Below are 21,523 nucleotides of genomic sequence, written 5' to 3'. Positions count from 1 at the left end.
GTGATCCGATATATGTCGACACGCCTTGCTGAAAGGCCAGAGCAAAACTGCTAGAAGTGCAAAACACTATAATTTGACCACTGAACTAAGTAATGTCATGTTGCCATAATGTCGCATTTTAAAGCATCTGGCATAGAAAGTACAACCACAGCGCAGCTTTAAAACTTAATTTATAGTATATTTGTAAACCTAACAGCAATTCCCAACCCAGACACATAGAATTCACAGCTTAGACCAATTACTTTGAGATCTAAAACTGGAGAGGGCAATGGAGCCCCTTAGAGTTACATTGGTGGCAGACATGCCCTGGTTGTAACACAGTGAAAGGAACCAGGCAATACCCCGGTGAGGCCTTGACAAACTTCCGTGGTAACTGTGGTTGGAAATATAGCAGGTAGCACTCATCTCCTTTATATGTTGCTACTGACATTACTGTCATTCTAGCCTCTGCTCCAGGTATACCTTTAGCCAAGCAAGAGCAAGTACAAGCATAGCCATATAACTGCACTGCAGTTGATGCTCTGCTTCTCACAAATTGAACGAAGTTTATGCAATCATTACAGCAGATTCTCAGAAGCCTGGCAAAATCTGCGGAAGTAGTCTGCTCCTTCTAATTCAATATAACTTGGCAGTTTGATGTTTAATGACCTTAGCGCTGAACAAGCTCCATGGTCCTGGACCTGGTTTTAGAGAACTCCGCAGTTCATGTTCCATCTATTTCTTATTGCTCGTTTTTGCTATTTGACTGGCGTGAAACTGACTCTGTTGTTAAGGCCTGCAGTCACCGACACAATGCTAAACTGAACAGACTCAGTGGCTGTGGCTCCTGGACTGTTTTGGGGGTTCTGCTGTTTGATGTTTAATATTCTGTGTATCTTTTGCTTACTTTTTTGCCATATGCACATTAGGGTTTTTTCCACATGTTGGCTGCTTGATGATTTCTTTAAATGGGTTCCATGGTGTTTTATTTTTGTGGCTGCCTGCATGAGGACGAATCTCAGGAGTGTATACTGTATACATACTTTGATAATAAGTGTACTTTGAAACTTCGATCACAAGCACTGAAAACTCAGCTAAATCTCTTCTTTTAGATTAACAGCAGATGTGCTCCCATGTTACTTTTGCTCACCTGAAGAAATAATTTTGTTGTATTGCATACAGAGCTTGCCTGACTTTGTTAGGATGTAAACAGACTCAGCATTCATTATACACATGTAAAGAGATAATATGCAGTTTAATACAGCATACTGACTGATGTGACAAGAAAGAATGGAAAAAAAAATTGTAGCATTACAACTTATTGTGCATGTTCAGATTTTCACTTTGCATATAAAAGTTTTAAATTTATATGACAGGAAGAGGCAACATCTGATAATGAGATAAAAAGGAAATGATTAAGATATAGTATTGCAAATGTATCCTATATGATAAACTTCAAAAAAAATGACAATAAAATAAGCATCAAGGTGACAGCAAAATATTTTTGACTTAAAATCTTTGAAGTCAAAATTCTAAGTAAAATTTGTTAAAGAACAAGAATAAGGTAAAGGCGAGAGGGTGCAATAGTATTGGTACTGAAACGATACTGAGAAGGTTACATCCAAATAGTCAAGGAAGAAACTATGTGGTCAGAACCAAAGGTAGTATTATGCTAAATAATCTCTCATGGCCAGCATTTAAGGGAAGGATATTGACAAAACTTTATTTTTTAGGGAAATTACACTTCAGAATGAGAAGTGAGTAATGGTTATCCTAATATCTACTAGGATAGTAATAGTGCAAGGACAAAAGAGGAAGAATTTTTCTTTCTTGAACACGTACTGCCTAACATATTGCTGTATTTAGTTTCAGGTTAAGTGCAGCAAGTCTCAGTCGAGGAACACTTGCAATAACTAATTGTAATGAGATCATTTTCAGATAATCTATGGAAAGGTGCATAATTAATTGGAAGAGGAACCATTTCATAAGTTGAAATAGAATTAAAATTTGCCTGGCAAAACACAAATTTCAAGATAGACGATTAAAGTACATTTCCATAATAACATAAAGTGGAACATGCTAAGCAAGAGCTAACCGGAAGAAAGAGTATGAAATGGAAAATGGAAAAATGAAGGAGGAAATATGAGGGGTCACAGAAAGCAAACAGATAGTGAACATAAACTGAATTCAAAGATCGTAAGAGATCAATGTAGTCTATTAGGAGCTAAAAAATATTTATGCTTGATGACTAAAATTAAATATTAAAATGGATTACCATGAATCTCTTTTATACCAAGGAAAATGCTGTCCAGGTTACTAAGACAGGGATACTAGAGAAAAGAATGAAGTAGCAAAGATACCAAAACGCTTGTCAGAACACAAGTGCAATAAAAGGTTGGCTGCACTAGGATGTCACCAAGCATGGATGTGACGCATTTTAGGCTTTTAAGGGAAGGCCTTATGGCAATTGTATTAATACTGACCATAATTGTCCTAATGACACCAGGGCAATGTTAAAAGACTACAAAATGGGACTTAGTACATCCTTGAAAAAGGATGTGAGGAAAATCTCAGCAGTTACTATTCAACACAGACAGGAGTGTGCTAGCTGGAAATGATAACCTAGGCAAAATAGTCACTCTGGCCAAGTGTACATTGATTAAAATAAGGTCATAAGACCTTAAGACATTGGAGTAGAATTAGGCCATTCTGCCCATCAAGTATGCTCTACCATTCCATATAGGTTACTACACAAGATTTGATTTTTTACTAAAGTGGAAGTGAGTTTTATAAAGAATGATGAGAAAAGTGTGGTGATGCTGAGAGGGGATAAAAAAGAGCCTTCAAAACACATTTCTAAGAGACATTAGTAAAACTGGGGCCTTTGGAACAGGATGGAAAATGGTAGAACAGAAAACAAAATTGGTGTTGGGAGAGATGCTGTAATGGCTACTGATTGTTTCTTGGGCCAACTAGGCAAGACAAACAACATTGTTCCAAGAGGAATGTATTATTAATTAGGGGCTGGAGCAGAACATTAGGCCTCGTAAGCCTGCTCCACCATTTAAAAGATCTGTTATAACCTCAACTCTACATTCCCCCCTCTCCTGGCAAAGTTTCATCCATTCATCTTTCAAGTGAATATCTACCTCTACCAAAGATATTTAGACTCTACTTTCCTTTGGGAAGGGCGGTCTAAAGATCTGCAACCCTCAAAAAAAAAATTTACTTCATCTGTCTGAACATCAGTGAACCCTTAATTATAAAGGATTCTACATTTTATCACAGTTGGGAACATCCTAACCACCTCCACCCTATCAAGATTGCTCAAGGCCACATCCTTTCCACAGTCTAGAATAATAAGCCTTTTCTCAGTAGACAATATATATTTCTGATATTATTAGTCCAGTAAACCTTCTCTGAATTGCCTTCAATGCACTAATATCAATAAATAAAACGACCAATGATTAGAGACATAAAAAGATAACTAGCAATAGCCAACATTTGGGTAATAATTGGTTATGATCTATGTAGGAACTATACATCTGTTCTCTATCTGCATTGTATTCTGTGCTATACATTTGTTATGGTAACCAGACACATGAGTGAGAGCAAGATAACAGAAAAGTTATGTATTCATGTTTTGTTCAGAGTAATTTACAGCTGGGGGCTGAAAGATGCTGTACCACTCAATTACGCTCAACTTACACTTGCTCAAGTTTCATCACTTCAGGATCACATCTAATTGCTAATAAAGGATCAAATGCATATCTTTGACTTTTGAAACAATCATTATTGGAGCTGAGGGTTCATCATATAAGTATAACAAAGCCATTGGGGTCACCAGCAGTGGTAATTTGGCTTAGTTAGAATTGGTCACGATAATCTAGCATTAACTGCCTCTAATTTAATCATAGCCTCAAGAAAGAAATTTAGTACCAGGGAGATAAAAGTAAAGTTAAAATACAAAGGCTTGCTCGCGTGCAATATATATGACTCCTAATGGCTTGCTTGGGGCTTTCTACAGAGTTGGAGCCAAGCTCCAGGTTGTAATGAACATATAATGTTGTGGACTGCATTATGCTTGTAGAGTTAATATAGCAAATATATTATCATAAGAATGGAAGATAACTAATGTTCTATTGTTATACAAATAGGGCAGTTGGGAAGCTGCCTTACATCAGAGGTAAGAGATAGAATTTCAGTTCAGTTGGAAAGGCAGGGACTAATTGGGGGGGGGGGGGGGTCAGCACTGCTTTGTGAGAGGAAATCCTGTCTCAGAAATTCAATTTTTGAGAAGGCACTCAAAAAATGATAAAGGCAGAGGTAGACATGATTTTTAAGCGCTCTAGCAAGTCCTACATGGTAGATTACTCCAAAAGGTTAGGAGAACACTTGGGTGAACAGTATGTTGGCAAACTCACACCAAAATTGGCTTTGTGATTGAGAGAAGAGCATCAAACTAAATGACATTTGAGTATGTAGATGACGGATCAGTACATTTTCTGATGACACAAGAAATGATAGAGTAGCAGACAACAAAGAAAGTTGTAAAAAGATAAAGGGATATAAATCTGGTAGGGTACGGGATAGACAGAATACCTAATGGGAACCCCAGGAATGATGTAGAGCAACCTTGGGGTTCAAATTCAGAGGTAACAAAAGTGGTAAGATAGTGAAGGCAGAAAATAGCATACTTGTTTTCTTCGGTTAAGATCAGGGGATAAGAATTCAGGTGTGAACTGCAGCGATACTAAACATCAGTCAACAAAAGACTGCTAGTGAAAGTCAGCAGGTTGAGCAGTATTAAGGGAGCAGGACAGCGGCAATATTTTGGGTCATAATATTGCAGCTGGATGATGAGCAGAAGTGGGGAGGTGTGAGGTAGACTCAGGCAAGTAATTTATGGAAGAGGGCAAGCAAAAAGAGGCAGAAAGGCAGATGGAGATAGGTGGGGAGAGAAGGCCGCAGCAAAAATGAAGACAATAGGAATGTGATCAGCAGGAACACCATGACTATCTGTGCCAGAATGTGAATATAATCATCACTTAAGGGAGAGATGAACGGCAGGTGGAACCAGACGGGGATATCGCGGGTGAAGTATGGGTTTGGTTAGTGTATGGAACTAAGAGGAAATCTAAAATGGGTGACCTGATAAAGATTGAGAAAATTAAGAGCATGTTTACAGAAAGTTGGGGGGGGGGGGGGGGGGGGTAGAATTTTTCTATCCGGAGGGTATGGTTGTATGGAAGGAGCTGCCAGATGAAGTGGTTGAGGCAAATACATTTACAGCAGTCAAAAGGTATTTGACAATTACAGACAAGAAAGCAGTAGATGCAAATGGAATTAGCAAACAAAAGCATCACAGTGGTATGGACAGTTCAGGCCAAAGTTATTTCTAAACTGTTTCCAATACTGTTTGTGTAAATTTTCAAAAATAAAACACGAAAGTAAATTTAAAATAATATATTATATTTTAAATTAAATTCTGGACATCCCAGAGCACTATATACTCAATTAAATAATTAAGTTTAACCTGTGATAATATAGCAAACAGCGCAAGCCAAGGTTCCAGCAACTAGCAATAAAGCTGAGTTAATCTGCTGTGGTTCTTTGTTTGAAGGAATAAATTGTAAACTGAAATTCATAAAAAAAAATTTGAAACTGAGGTGAAAAATTGTCTAAATTCTGTCAATCTGTGGTAGATCCTGAATAACTTTGAAGAACTATAATAAGTTAAATCACCAGCTAGCCAACCAGTCAATGAGATTATGGCAATTCTTGGCACGTCTTTTCCCATTTTGACATTTTTTGATTCCTTTATACTCAAGAATCGTTGGCTCTATATGCTCAAAGTCTATTCATTGTCATCTTCGATAGAGAAGTTGCTATTTACTTTTATACAAATGTCTAATCCATAACCTTGAGACCATGCCTACCATACCTAAATTCCATAGAAGGGGAAAACTAGCTCCACCTCATCTATCCTATCCAGCTCTCACAAAATCTTATCATTTAAATTAGATCACATTAGTCTCTAAACTCTGCCGACTACAAACCTATTTTATTCATTCTTCGGAGGACAGCGCTATTATTGGCAGAATCAAAATTAATGGAATGTTACACAGAACTCAAAAGATTACAGTATAATCATATCCTTCCCCAGTGAAAGATTAAAACATCAGTTCTCCACCAGCAAGCCTATCACAGCTCTGTAATATTCCAGCTGCACAAAACTAATTTTAAAAGATTACTAACATTTAAAATGAAGGTGCCAAGTTTCTAAGTAAATATACTTTGTGCACAAAAGCTCTATTGTATTTTCTATTCTACTTACCATAATGAGTCCCCTCTGTTTTCACCACATTGTACAGAATTTGTTTTTTATCCATATCAGGATGTGTATTTGAATAAGCCACTGAGCTATACAATGTTCCTCAGAAAAAGGTATGACTGCAAGTTAGAGGTAGTATGTGACAAACACTTCCAAACAAACAGATCTTCTGTGAATTTTTCTAGCACCATGACTCATATTTCAGAATTTTCCATTTATTTTTCAAAAGGAAATTTTCTTTTTCTGCTTTTAATTAAATTGGTTGCGTATTTTCACAAAAACAGAGCCAGCAATCGTATCAGCTTCAAGAGTGCTGGAGTCCCACATATGGAGACAATGAAGACAATTAGCTAAAATATTCTGATGTACCATTCTGTTATGATGCACTACACCTTTTCTCAGTAACGTTGAAACAGTAATTTTTAAGTCTCACTTTACACTAATAACAATACCACTTACAAAGTTAAAAAGAGAACAAAATATTTAAGTTTATGGTATTTCAATTTAGAAAGCAAAATAACTCAAAACATAGCACCATTATTTACATTTTATACAAAACAAAAAAATTCTTGTAAACACTAAGTACACTGCAGATGCTGTGGTCAAATCAAGACGTACAAAAAGGCTGGAGGAACTAAGCAGGTCGGGCAGTATCCGTTGAAACGTTTCGGGCCGAGACCCTGTGTCAGGAAAAAATTCTTGTTCCCTGTTTCCATAAAGAATTATTACTTTGTGTTATATAGGCAGCAGAATGGGCAAAAAATCAGCTGTATGCTCCTAAAATTCAGCTTCACCTGCAGCAGCGCCGACTTCGTAACTTAAAGCAAAGTCCATGAAGCATAAATTGCAGATATGATCAGATAGATCAGATTTATTAAGATCTAATCTAAAAAAACGATAAATACAATTGCCAAACCTGTTAGCTTAGCTTGCCCTTTACAAGCGCAGAGCATCAAATATCCTCAGTTATGTAATTGCTTAAGATGTCTGGTATGTGTAGTTTATTTACAAATATTTAAAAATGAGATCAGCTATACAAGATTATCGAAGTGGATAGAACTTGTCAATAAACGTAAAACTCCGGCAAATCGACAACGAAAAGGGAGGCTTTGAACCTTCCTTGTGTTAGACATAATCCTAGCATCCACTTACCCCTAGTAGGCAAACTTTCAGCTCCCTGAAAGCCATGATCAACCTTCGAGTCTTCAGAAGCCCACAAACATCCCCGCGAGGGCAATTCTCACCGGTTGGAGAATAAAAGACGATAAAACTCTCATCAACCGTTCCTTTTGTAGGGCGTGACTTTAAACGAGAAAAGACACCGGATAACCCAAACTCAAACCTCCAGCTCAGCTGCTCAGCACCGCAACAAACTGCCCCCTCAGCAGGGCCGCCACCGCCATCTTGCCGTTCGCATCCCGTGACCCCTCGTCAGTTGACCCCGACAATATATTCCATGATATTTTATTTCGGGAAGTGGGATACACACACTCGCATATTTCCTACGTGTAAAATTATCCTCGCAACGTAAAAATAATTTGGGCGTCGGTAAGGTCAAAGGGAGGAAAGTGAAAGAGAGAACCGTTGCGTACGTCATCACCGGACTCCATTTAAAAATAATTCTACGGAGCTTTAATTTTAGTTCTGACTACGCGCCCGATTGAGGGCTGTAAGCACGCATTTAAACAGACAGTTTATGTTTATTTATTTTGTAGTTCAGGCGCGGAAGTGTTTCGCCGGCTCTCCCCCTCCCCCCCACCTCCATCCAAGATGGCGGGTACGTGAGCTCTTCTGTCTCGGGTAGCGGCTTTTTCAGACCCTTACTCCGCCCTTTCTAACCACCTCTCTCTATTTTCACCTTCTCCGCACAGGTCTCTCTTTGTATTACGAGGACTCCCAGGACGATCTGGAGGAGTGTGAGTATCGGGTGAATATGAGGGTATTATGATCGGGGGGCCCCCACTCTCAGTTCCACCTCCTCCGGGTGGGTAGGGGATTGCGGAGGTCGGCACCTGACAGTTGTCTCCACCCCCTTTTAATATCTAACGGGGCTGATCCAGCTGCGCAGGATGCTGAACTGCCAGTGTTAACGGCGCTGATCCCATCTCACGCTGTAAACCTCTAGCTTTATCATCTGGATTGGGGATAGGTGGGGGAGGCAGGGGGTGTTGCGGTTTTGTGGATTAAATGTTCAGTGTCATCACTGACTGCGATGTAAATAGATGGCACCGCAATAACCTCATCGCCAATTATCACCCTGTCTCCCCTCCCACACCAGCGCTTCCCAGAATAGATCCTGTGGAAAAGTCTGACTTCCGATTGCACCGTGAACTTGAAGGCTGGTGTGCATTAATCGTCATAGGTGCATTCTGAAGCTATTCAAATGGGAAGGTTCTGTTGATGACTGAGCTGTTGCTTTTTTTTAGTGTTTCTCTATTTTAAACACCTCCACACTGCCCATGGATGATGTCAAATCGAGTGGGCGAATGTACTTGACGATAAATTGGCCAGATTTCCAGTGTTTATTTTTATGTTGAATGTAATGGGCCGCGAGAACAAATCGTTGAAAAATCTTTTGGAGAGAAGAGAGAAATGCTTTTCTCATTGTTCATTGCGTATCTTTATTGAGACTTTTTAAATATTTCATAGTGATTTTGGTGATTATCTGAAATAAAATAGTGGAATTTATCTTCAATGTTAATACAAATCCTTTGTAGTAGATGTCATAGTAATGGATATGTAAACTGCTTTGTACATTGTATCCCTAAATTGAGATATATGGCAAGAAATTAATTTACTGTTATCAGTGCCTAGTTTATACTAATTTGCCTTTGATTTGTGTTAATTTAGTATGGAAACTATAACGCTGAGGGAAAATTACACAAAATAAGATTACTGTATATCTGATTCATAAAACAAATTGCTATTGGGGCTTAGCAGGTTGAGCAGCATCTGTGAAAGCAAAGGGATAGTCACATTTTTGGCTGATACCCTGCAACAGGGTAGGACAAAACATAAGTTCTCCAGCAGTTTTTTTTTTGTTCCAGATTACAGCATCTACATTCTCTTATACCTACATTAGTTCTTATGCCTTTGGCAGAGTTTTAAGTAGATGTTTGAAGACACTTCAGGTATTGTGCAGTGGCCTGTGATAGGTAAAGATTTTCAAGTAACAAGTAACAGATCCAAGTCACTTCTCTTATGGAGTAGATCAGTTGAATACAGTTAACTTCCTGGATAAAATACCATAATTATTCTGGATCTGACCTTGTCTGCTGTCTGTGTGCAGTTTGTACTTCCCTCTGGTGCTCCAGTTTCCTCATAGTTACCAAAGGCATGTGGTTGATAGATTAATTGGCCACTGTATATTGCTTCTAGTGTGTAGGTGAGTGTAGTTTGTAGCTGAGATGAGGATGTTGAGGGGTTCATTTATTGTCAAAGTATGAATCCTTATACAACTCTAAGATTCATCTTATCCAGATAGCCCCAAAACAAAGAAAAGCCACAAAAGTCATTCAGAGAGAAACAGCAAACTGACCCCTCCTCCTGCACAAAAAAAGAATGACAACTCGATCATCAACCCCACCAACCCTCCTTTCCCCACACAAAATGCAACAAGAACATTTGCACAAAAATAAGTGGTTTTGTACACTATCTGGAAGATAATGACCAAGAGAGTTTTATACATTTGTTCCCTCATGACCAGGGGGAATGAAAAACTGGGTTAATGTAGAATGGGAGAATAAATGGTTTTGATGGTCATTGTGGAAATACTGATAAAAAGAGGGCTACATTGTCAGTGAGATGCTAAACAGGGGTGTAGTAATTTGTCTGTTCAAAGGAATGACGAAGAGAGTGAATTCCAATGTTAGCCAGCAGGTTGTGTTGCAACTCATGCTTGCACGTTATTGTTGGATGCAAATTGCTTACTCCTTATGCCTATATACTTGCACTTCAAAGAATAATTAATCAAGACTTTGGAACGTATTGGGGATCTGAAAAAAATGGTTCCTTGTTGAAATTTTTTTGCAAATCTTAAATGTTCTGATGAGTGATTCATACAATTGGTACAGTGAGCTAGCTAATCAGTTGTTGCAGCACATACTGATCTTGCAGCAGCTAAACTGCATAGTAGAACCATACTGGACTATTAGCTCTTGCTGGTCCTCTTGAGATCAAAAGCAGATAATGGGAGCACAGATGGCTGAGGCATTACTGGATGCGAACCAACTTCTAAGAAGTTGTGAAAGTCTATTTGATAAGGGACTTCACCAAGGTTGTCTCAAAAAGGATTCCTTATTATGTTCTGGATGTTAGAATATATTTCTGTTTTTTGACATTCTGGGTTTAATTCTGTGTTTCAACAAGAATTCCACAATTCTGGACTAAACCCACCTCCCCCACCCAATTATTTCTAACATCTGGGGTCTTTGCTGGTGTGTGGTTTGTAAAACACTCTCTTATTCTATGGCATTAAAGGTTTTACCTTGAGTATAGATTTTGTTTTGAGAAATTGTAGTGTATACCCTGTATTGCACAAACCTTTCTTGTGCATTATTTAAACATTAGAGGATGTGACTATTTGCCTAAACTATAAAGAAGGTATTCACTATTGTTCTTGACTTACAGTCGGGTTTGAAGAATACAACACAGACAATGAAGGAGTAAGGATAGCATCGTTCTTGGATTTGCCAAATCAAGATGAATTGACTCCTCTTTCTAGATTGGAGAAGTATGCAGCTAGTACCAATGTCTTTAACAGGTAAAGTGAGCTTGCTGCAGAGGATTGGATAGTTTTGCAGAATTGTAAACTATAAACTTTCAGTCCAAGGTGTGCTGCTTATTCAGTAGATGGTTGTTTGAATATGCCTGGCCCGGAGATTTGATTGTTTTTGCATTGTCTGTCTTGACAGCTATGTTCTAATCTCTAGTTGTTCAAAGTAAAATTTATTATCAGAGTACATACGTATCACCACATACAACCCTGAGGTTCTTTTTCTGTGGGCTTGTCTTTCTAGTTGTAGACTTGGTGTGTGCAGTAACATGTGTTTAAACAAGTGATGCCAAGTAAATAGAGATTTTAGAATAAAAATAAAGTTTTTAACCTAAACTTCTTTAAGTTAATTGGAGTTTCGATCACTGTTAAACTACAATTTTACACTTATCATAAAGCAGAAAGAGACTTTTTGGCCCATTGAATCCATGCTGGCTCCAAGAGGAGCAATTGCAATTCGTCCTATTACCCATTTCATATTTCCCTGTAGCCCTACAGCTTATTCTCTCACACATGTCAATCAGTTCTACTATGATCTTTTTCTTCCATTAACCTATACTGTAGGATATTCTGTAGTCAACAACTAACCTACCAGCATGCCTTTGTGTTGCGGAAGGAAGATGTGCCCCCACCTGTGCCACCTCCACCCCCACCCCCCAAGGAATGCAAACTAAAGTCAAACAACACCTGAGGTCAGAACTGCCCAGATCCCTGGAGATGTGAGGCAGCTGTACTATCCAAGAATGTGCCACCCCAACATGCCATTTTTTGAATGGTCCATTCGTTTTGTATTTCACATGCACTACAGACTTAAATCTTTCATTGTGCGCAACCTTGTGAGAGAGGAGTTTAATCCCATCTCTCTCTTTGCATCAGTGCCTTGAGCCTCATATCTCTGTGTTCCTCCAATCCCAGCCTTTTGCACAGATCCAGTTTATTTTGATCAATAATTATTGACCATCTAGGCATCACGGTAGATAGTGTACATTATTACAGTGCCATTGACTGGGATTCAGTTCCACCATTGTTGGTAAGGAGTGTGTACATTCTCCCTGTGATGTGTGGGTTTCCTCCCACGGTCTAAAGCCATGTGGGTTGGTAGATTGGGTATAATTGGGTAGTGCTGGAAGGGACTGTTGCCATGCTGAATCTGAGTAAGTAAAAATATCTAGCCCCCCCCCCCCCCCCCCCCCCGTTAGCCAAGATAACACGATAACTCTTACTGCCAAACTTGCATTCAATAGTTTTTTTCGCTATGTCTCACTTTCTCCCACATTTTGTTGTGCTCTTGGAGGAAATCTGCTACATTTACCTGATTTGGCCTTTATTTGACTTCAGATTAACCAGAGTGGTTAACCAGCCTTCTAAAATTGCCCAAGATATCATTTAGTTGTGTTGTAACTGATTTGTTGAATCGGCAAGAGAATTAAACTGAACAGTTCGCTGGCATCAACCAAGGCACCAATTTGGACACATTTGCCAAGTTTTACTGTAAACATTTGATAACTTGTGGTCCCAGTTAAGAGAGCTGTTTCATTGTGTTGTGTGGAAATAACTTGACATAGTCATCCTCGTTGAGTCATAACTTGCAGCCAATGTGCTAGACTGATCCTTTCACATTGTGTAGATACATTCTGCTCCACTGGCAGAACAGGCTCAGCAGAAGGGGTGGGACAGTGTATAAAAATGAGGGGTAGTGTGTTTGGGAGTCTTCCAAATTGAAATCTCAGTTCAAACACGGATGATGAATTCCTCTTTACCACCTTCTGTCCTCTCCCAGCTGTTGAATATGTGAATGTGTATGTTGAAAAGCTCCTAGAGTAGCAGATACACAGAATATGCTCTAGGTGTCCACCAAGACTAGCTTGTTTGTATCACCAATGACTGACGTGGATGAACACTGAACCACTACCACACTTCTTTTGGAGACTTCATACTGAGAACAAGTCTGCATTGGAACAGGCCCTTTGGCTCACCAAATCCATACCACCAATCAACCACCCTGCATTCCATTTTATTCTACCCATGTACACATTAATCCTCCAAAAATTCTGCAACTCACGCACAAAACTAGAATGAACTTACAGTGACCAGTTAATCTGCTAACCCACATGCTTTGGGATGTGTGAGGGAACCAGAAAACACGCACACTATAAAAGGTAAACTGTATACATTCAGTACTTGAGGACATGATTGAATAGGTCCTTAACACTGTAAGGTGTGTTACCACTACGTTGTGTTTGACCTTGCATTGATACCTAACAATGGAGTTTAATCCAGGTAAGTGTGAGGTGATGCATTTTGGGAAGTCAAATGTAAGAGGAAAGTATACGATAAATGAAAGTACTTTTAGGAGCACAGATGTGCTGGAGGTCATTGGAAGTGACCATAAAAGGGGATGAGGTAAAGAAGGTGTAATGTATGCTTGCCTTCATTGGTTGGGACATTAAGTATATAAGTTGGGAAGTCATGGTGCAGCCATATAAAACTTCGGTTTGGCCACATTTGGAGTACTAGAGTCATTGAATAATACACCATGGAAACAAGCTCTGTAATTTAACTAGTAATGCCATCCACAGCAGCCTCCTTGCTAGTCCCAGTGGACTGTGTTTGGCCAATATCAAGTTCTTCCCCGCCATGTACTAATCCAAATGTGTCTGAAATGTTACAGTTGTACCAGCCTTGACCACTTCCTCTGGCAGCTCATTAGAGGTACTCACCACTCCCTGTGTAAAGAGTTTACCTGTCAGGTCACTTTTAAATCTCTTCCCCACCCTCCCATTTTGTATCTGCGTCCTCTAGTTTCGGACTCCACAACTCTTTACGGATTATTGTGCACTCTTTAATAAGGATATGGAGACTTTGAAGGGGGTGCAAAAGAAGTTCACCTGTATTGGGCAAACTTGGATTCTGGGAAGATCTGACAAAAGTTTATAAAATTATGGGAAACTGTCAGATATCTGAGTCTTTTTCCCAGGATGGGAAATGTTAAATACTGCAGAAAGAGGAGTCTAAAGGAGATATGCAAAGTTTTTTTTTAATGTAGAGAATGGTAGGTGCCTGAACGCCCTGCCAGGAGAGGTAGTAGAAGCAAAATCAACACCAACTTTTCAGAGGCAATTACATCCAGTGAACAGAGGGATGCTGGTGGGATTAGTTAGATTGAAATAAAGGTCAGCACCTGCATGATGGGTTGAAGGGTGTGTTCTTGTTTGAATGACCTGTAATACAGTAGTACATTTTATTTATTCTCGATTCTGTTTTTTTGTCCAGACTAAGCTATTGCTTATCACCCTTGTTTTGTTTGCAGACTGAGCTGATCTTTACCTGGCAGTTTCACACTGATTAACGCACTCTGATACAAATCTCTTTTCCCTCAGTGATAGGTCCTTAATGCAACATGTGCAACCATTTGGAATGATGCACTATTAGACTTGCAGTTTGAAGAAAAACAGTGGAATTCTCCTGAGTGTCCTGAACAATATTTTTCCACTATCCTTAACAGATGTTCTTAAATTACTGTGGGATTTTTGCGGTGTAGAAATTGACTGGTGCACTTCCTGCATTGTATGACTCTGCTGAACAATTTGGGATTTTTTTTCCCCTCTATCCATCGATGAGGAAAATGGGAATGTTTAAAGGAAATGTACCACAATATACATCGCTCCTGCAATGAATTCCACATAGATAGTGTATATCCTTTTGAGCTGATACAGAATGGGCTGTTTTTTAGATACTGCTCTACCTCAGTTGTACAGATTCCCTGTGGCCCTCTGAAAATTCTTCCTCATTTTCAGTCTTTTTAAATCAGTTACATTCTCAGGTAGACACTGTGAAATTGCATTATTAAAATTTAATGGAGTAAACAATCAGAATCAGGTTTATTATCACCGGCATGTAATGTGAAATTTGATAATAAACCTGATTCTGATTGTTTACTCCATTAAGCAAGAGACAAAGTTTCAGTTGGTGGTATAATTAAGCTTACAATCCAATAAATCAACTTTTAAATCCAATCTTTTGTTGGCTGTTGTGTTAATCTATAGTTAATTTGATTGATTGTTTCATCATTAATTTTTGATTAGATTTGTGCATTTTTTTCATTTTTCTTTGTTGATGTCTTTACTTCTTTTGTTCCTTTTTTTCCTTTAAAATTTTCCATTGTCTGAGAAGGTTATTTCATTAAACATTTATTTCAAAACTGTGGAAATACCAGAGCAGGTTTGAAACATTTTTTGGCCCATAAAAAAAATGCCCGTGGGGTGTTTTACGGTTGGCTGCCATGATTAGTGGTGTTCCACTGGGGTCAGTGTTAGGGCCTCTTCTTGTTATATGTCAAGAATTCAGATGATGGAAATGATAGCTTTGTGACTAAGTCTGTGGATGATACAAAGATTGGTTGAGGGGCAGGGAGATTTGGGGAAGCAAGGAGTTCATAGAACAGGGGTTCCCAACCTGGGGTCTGCAGACCCCTTGGTTAATGGTAGGGGTCCATGGCATAAAAAAGGTTAGGAATCTCTGCTGTAGGAGGACTTAGATAGATCTAGGAGAGCAGACAGAAAAGTGGCAGATGGAATACAGTGTAGGAAAGTAAATGGTCATACACCTAGCAGAAGAAATAAAGGAGCAAACTATTTTTCTAAATGGGGAGCCAATTCAGAAATCAAAGATGCAAAGGGACTTGGTAGTCCTCATGCAGGATTCCTTAAAGGTTAACTTGTAGGTTGAGTTGGTGGTAAGGAAGGCAAATTCAATGGTAGCATTCATTTTGAGGGGACTAGAATATATAAGCAATGTTGAGGTTTTATAAGGCATTGTTCATATCACATCTGGAGAATTGTGGGCAATTTTGGAGCCCCTTGTCTAAGAAAGAATGTGCTGGCATTGAACCTTTGGAGGAGTTTACAAGAGTGATCCTGGGCATGAAAGGGATAACATATGAGGAGCATTTGATGGCGCCAGGCCTATATGCACAAGAGTATAGAAGAATGAGGGGCTTTCTTATTGAAAAGTACAGATAGAGTGGGTGTAGTGAGGATGTTTCTTATAGTGGGAAGCCTAGGACCAGAAGGCACAGCCTCAGGATAGAAGAACAGAGCCTTTAGAACAGATAAAGAGTAATGTCTTTAGCCAGAGGGTGGTGAATTCTGTGGAATTCATTACCACTGATTGCTGTACAGGCCAAGTCATGGGGTATATTTAAAATGGAGATTGATAATAGGTTCTTGATTTCTTGATTAATAGGGACTTTAAATGTTATCAGGTGATGGCAGGAGAATGAGGTCGAGGGAGATAATAAATTAGCCGTGATGGGGTGGCATAGCAGAGCAGAATCTGGGTCGAATGGCCTAATTCTGCTCCTATGTCTTACGGTCTTATAATACTGCTGTTTGTAGCATTTTCTGTATTTTTGTTAAAAATAAGGTTATGCATTATTTTCTTTAAGAGCAGTTTCTGAGTTTTCCTTCTATGTGTTCTCTCACCACCAAGTGAATAATTTCTTCCCACCCCGGCCTCCAGTACTTTTCTGATACAATGATCATTTTGCTGCTCACTTTTCATTTCTAAAAGGGGCCTTAATTTGAATCAATGACCTGTCACTTCACCTCCAATGATGTTCTAAACTTAAGCTGGGAAAAGTGGGAGGCAAGATTTCTGCCAGTCTGAGGTCTCGAGATGCACTGGTATATTGTATCTGTTTAAAAAATAGTCTGAGATAGCTGTATAGTTTAGTGTAATTTAGTATAGTTCAGAACTTGTTCTGATCTAGTGACCACAATTTGGTTCATCTCCTGTCAAATTGAAGGGACAACTTAACTTTAGATTGTAGTAGTTCTTTGGGTTAACTGCTATTCCTATTAAGCAATGGTAATAAAGTCTGGCCTAATTAACCTTGTTGCTTTTTAAGATTAGTAATGTCTGAACATTAGAATCCTGATGAACTTTGATTGGAGGTTTTGAAAGGATAGATCCTCTTTCATGAGTCTAAAATTGGGATCTATTTGATTGAATTGGGGAATCTGATGGAAAATGGAATAAAACTGTGAGGGCTCAGAGCTCATGAGGCCCCTGAGGAGACCAATCAGTGATAATCCTGCTCAGAGCTCCTTGGGGAAAAAAGAAAGCACCTTTTATTTTACACTGTTCTAACAATTGAATCTCTCGGGAATTTGTGTTGGGTACTTACAGTGATTTTTCTATCACCTAAAAGATATATAAATGTTAAGTTCATGGTGTTCATTTAAAATGAAATAATTAATAACAATACTGCTACTTTTGTTTTTTTTTGTTGAAATCTAAGTTTGGGTTGTGTTTTGTCATTGGATTTGATTTAATGGCTGTCCCTTTTGTATCTCCAGTTACATGCGTAACATATACAGTAATTAAACAAGCTTTAGTTCCTTTGTTGGATTGGAAAGATAGAAGTAACGTAATAAGAGGTTGTTTAAAATTTGAGAAGACTTCATTTGGTTATAATCATAATGTGATTTTCCTTTATGAAAGAAGTCTGTATATTTTGTTTGGAAAGATTTTTTAACATTTTACTTGAGTCTGATTAATAAGTATGTGTGTATGTGCTTTATATATATTTTAAAAAGCTTGAGTTTATTGTAAATGAAGTGTGTCACTTTGTAAAAGTTGGACTAAAATACCTTTTGAGAAGAAAAGTGACTAAAGCAATTAGAAAACATTATTTGTTATTTATTACAAACATTTCTTCAGGCAAGAGTAGATGCTCTGACATGTACTAAATAAAAGCAGATTATGACACAAAAACCAAAAAAATGTGGAGGACAATTAGAATAGGCTGACTGCCTCAAGTTGAAATTCTCTGTGCTTGAAAATAATTGCTACCAAAACAATAAATAAATTTTTGGGCTGCATTTTTTTAAAATCTTGAACAGGCAGATTGTTGCGCGAGGACTCTTGGATGTTCTGCGAGCTTTTAGCGACGATGAGCAAGATTTCACGGCTGTTATGGAGACTATTGTTAGACTCTCTGATGATACAGGTATGTTGTTAATTAGTTTATTTTCAACAATGAGCCAATAACTTACAAATGAAAATGAAAAATCCTGGTAATTCTCTGTTTCAGATCAAAGACCCTGCATTAGATTTGGAAAAGAGAGAGAGAGAAACTAATTATTTTTGCATTGCAAACAAACAATGGGGGGGGGGGGGAACGATGGAAAAGATGAAGGAAGCATCTGCAATGGAATCAGGCTAGTTAAATGGGTTAATGGAGGTATTTAGAGGGCCAGGATATTTCTTTGTGTTAAAAATGCAAATAACAGCTGTGGAACATGCTGTTATTTAACATGACATGGTCTCAAGCTGTACTAATGGAGAAAGGAAAAACTGAACCAAAATCACAATGCACACACAAAATGCTGGTGGAACACAGCAGACCAGGCAGCATCAATAAGGAGAAGCACTGTCGACGTTTCAGGCCGAGACCCTTCGTCAGTACTAACTGAAAGGAGAGATACTAAGGGATTTGAAAGTAGTGGGGGGAGGGGGAAATGCAAAATGATAGGAGAAGACCGGAGGGGGTGGGATGAAACTTAAGAGCTGGAAAGGTGATTGGCGAAAGTGATACAGAGCTGGAGAAGGGAAAGGATCATGGGACAGGAGGCCTCAGGAGAAAGAAAGGAGGGGGGGAGCACCAGAGGGAGATGGAGAACAGGTAGAGTGATGGGCAGAGAGAGAAAAAGAAAACAACTAAATATGTCAGGGATGGGGTAAGGGGAGGAGGGGCATTAACGGGAATTAGAGAAGTCAATGTTCATGCCATCAGGTTGGAGGCTACCCAGGTATATAAGGTGTTGTTCCTCCAACCTGAGTTTGGATTCATTTTGACAGTAGAGGAGGCCATGGATAGACATATCAGAATGGGAATGGGACGTGGAATTAAAATGTGTGGCCACTAGGAGATCCTGCTGAGCGTAGGTGTTCAGTGAAATGGTTTCCTAGTGTGCGTCGGGTCTCACCAATATATAAAAGGCCACACCGGGAGCACCGGATGCAGTATACCACATCAGCCGTCTCACAGGTGAAGTGTCGCCTCACCTGGAAGGACTGTCTGGGGCCCTGAATGGTGGTGTGGGAGGAAGTGTAAGAGCAGGTGTAGCACTTGTTCCATTTACAAGGATAAGTGCCATTAGGGAGATTGGTGGGGGGGGGGGGGAAACGAGTGGACAAGGGAGTCGCGTAGGGAGCGATCCCTGTGGAAAGCAGAAAGAGGGAGGGAGGGAAAGATGTGCTAGGTAGCGGGATCCCGTGGGAGGTGGCAGAAGTTACGGAGAATTATACATTGGACCTGGAGGCTGGTGGGGTGGTAGGTAAGGACAATGGGAACCCTATCCCAAGTGGGGTGGCGGGTGGATGGGGTGAGGGCAGATATGCGGGAAATGGGAGAGATGTGTTTGAGCACAGAGTTGATGCCACTTTGTTTAAAAAAGGAAGACATCTCCTTCGTCCTGGAATGAAAAGCCTCATCCTGAGAGCAGATGCGGCAGAGACGGAGGAATTGTGAGAAAGGGGTAGCATTTTTGCAAGAGACAAGGTGGGAAGAGGAATAGTCTGGGTAGCTGCGAGAATCTGTAGGCTTATAGTAGTTAACAGTAGATAAGCTGTCTCCAGAGATGGAGGCAGAAAGATCAAGAAAGGGGAGGGAGGTGTTGGAAATGGATCAGGTAAGTTTGAGGGCAGAGTGAAAGTTGGAGGCAAAGTCAATGAAGTCAACGAGCTCAGCATGCATGCAGGAAGCAGCGCCAATGCAGTCGTCAATGCAGCGAAGGAAAAGAGGGGGACGGATACCAGTATAGACTTGGAACATGGACTGTTCCACAAAGCCAACAAAAAGGCAGGCATAACTGGGACCCATACGGCTGCCCATGGCTACACCGTTGGTTTGGAGGAAGTGGGAGGAGCCAAAGGAGAAATTACTGAGAGTAAGAACTAATTCCACTAGACGGAGGAGAGTGGTGGTAGAGGGGAATTGGAATCCAAAAAGAAGCGAAGAACTTTGAGACCATCCCGGTAGGGGATGGAGGTATATAGGGACTGGATGTCCATGGTGAAAATAAGGCGGTGGGGACCAAGGAACTTAAAATCATTGAAAAAATTCAAAGCGTGAGAAGTGTCACGAACATAGGTGGGAAGAGATTGAACAAGGGGGGGGCTAAAGCAGTGTCAAGGTATGCAGAAATGAATTCGGTGGGGCAGGAGCAAGCTGAGACAATAGGTCTACCTGGACAGGCAGGTTTGTGGATCTTGGGTAGGAGGTAGAAAAAGGAAGTGCGGGGTGTGGGAACTGAAGTTGGTGGCAGAGGATGGGAGATCCCCAGAGCTGATAAAGTTGGTGATGGTATAGGAGACAATGGTCTGGTGCTCCTTAGTGGGGTCATGATCAAGGGGTAAATAAGAGGAGATATCAGAGAGTTGTCATTGTCCCTCGGCCAGGTAGAAGTCAGTACGCCAGACAACAACAGCTCCTCCCATATCAGCAGGTTTTATAGTAAGGTTGGGATTGGTGCGAAGGGAGTGGAGAGCAGAGCGTTACACTCAAGATGCTGGTGGAACACAGCAGGCCAGGCAGCATTTATAAGGAGAAGCACTACACACAAAATGCTGGTGGAAAGTCACAATGGATGACTTGCAGCAGAAATGGTCAGTCCTGATTCAGACTGAGAAAACAAGCTACTTACTAATAGTTGGATCAATGGACACAAAATGCTGGAGGAACTCAGCAAGTCAGGCAGAATCTAATGGAGGGGAATAAACAGTTGATGTTTCAGGTTGAGACCCTTTATCATGTTGCTGAATTCCTCCAGCATTTTGTGTGTGCTGCTCATGATTTCCAGTGTCTGCAGAATCTCTTGTGTGTACCGACATTTGAAGAATTTCTTATTGAGATTGGAAGGTTCTAACGTATCCAAATGGAAAATATGTTGTTCCTAAAACTTACATTGCCCATTGCTATAACAGTGTAAATTCACAAACATATATGTCAGAGGAGAAGTGGGATAGAGAATTAAAGTGGTAGGCACAGGAAGCTCAGGATCATTCCTGTGGCATATAGGCTTCACAAAGCCATCACCTAGTCTGCTTTAGATTTTTCCAATTTGACCTATATTGTGAGCACTGAACTCAGTACACTAGTTTTGAAGAAGTACGGGTGAACTACTGATTCACCTGGAAAGTCAGTTTGGGTTGCTAGATGGTGGAAAGTGAACAGGTAATAGGACAAGTGTTGAATCTTGCAGATGCAAGGAGAAGTGCTGTAAGGTAGGAAGTGGTTGATGGGAATGGAAAAGTGGGTCTGAGTGTCATGAAGGGAATAGTCCTTTTGAAACGATGAAATGTAAAGGAATATATCTGATGGTGGAAATAACAAAGGATGATCCATTGAATGTAGAGGCATGTGGGCTGAT

At 39.8% G+C, this 21,523-nt stretch overlaps 2 protein-coding genes across 2 annotated transcripts in view; one reads left to right on the top strand and one right to left on the bottom strand.

Moving 5' to 3' along the window:
- rab22a (RAB22A, member RAS oncogene family) overlaps positions 1–7,824 on the bottom strand; it is a 63,596-nt gene extending 55,772 nt beyond the window's left edge. Inside the window, exon 1 of the mRNA XM_059980374.1 lies at positions 7,466–7,824. Coding sequence (XP_059836357.1) covers positions 7,466–7,501 — 36 coding nt within the window. The 5' untranslated portion in view covers positions 7,502–7,824. The remainder of the gene's footprint in view (positions 1–7,465) is intronic.
- A 244-nt stretch (positions 7,825–8,068) lies between these two features.
- The window catches only part of ppp4r1l (protein phosphatase 4, regulatory subunit 1-like), an 89,396-nt gene continuing 75,941 nt past the window's right edge, over positions 8,069–21,523 (top strand). Inside the window, exons 1-4 of the mRNA XM_059980371.1 lie at positions 8,069–8,090; positions 8,185–8,229; positions 10,943–11,075; positions 17,993–18,099. Of these exons, the coding sequence (XP_059836354.1) occupies positions 8,084–8,090; positions 8,185–8,229; positions 10,943–11,075; positions 17,993–18,099 (292 nt within the window). The 5' untranslated portion in view covers positions 8,069–8,083. The remainder of the gene's footprint in view (positions 8,091–8,184; positions 8,230–10,942; positions 11,076–17,992; positions 18,100–21,523) is intronic.

The sequence above is a fragment of the Hypanus sabinus genome, chromosome 9 (assembly GCF_030144855.1).
Source record: "Hypanus sabinus isolate sHypSab1 chromosome 9, sHypSab1.hap1, whole genome shotgun sequence".
NCBI classification, from domain to species: domain Eukaryota; kingdom Metazoa; phylum Chordata; class Chondrichthyes; order Myliobatiformes; family Dasyatidae; genus Hypanus; species Hypanus sabinus.
The sequence above is the reverse complement of the archived record's forward strand: the minus strand, read 5'-3'. Positions and strand labels throughout refer to the sequence as shown.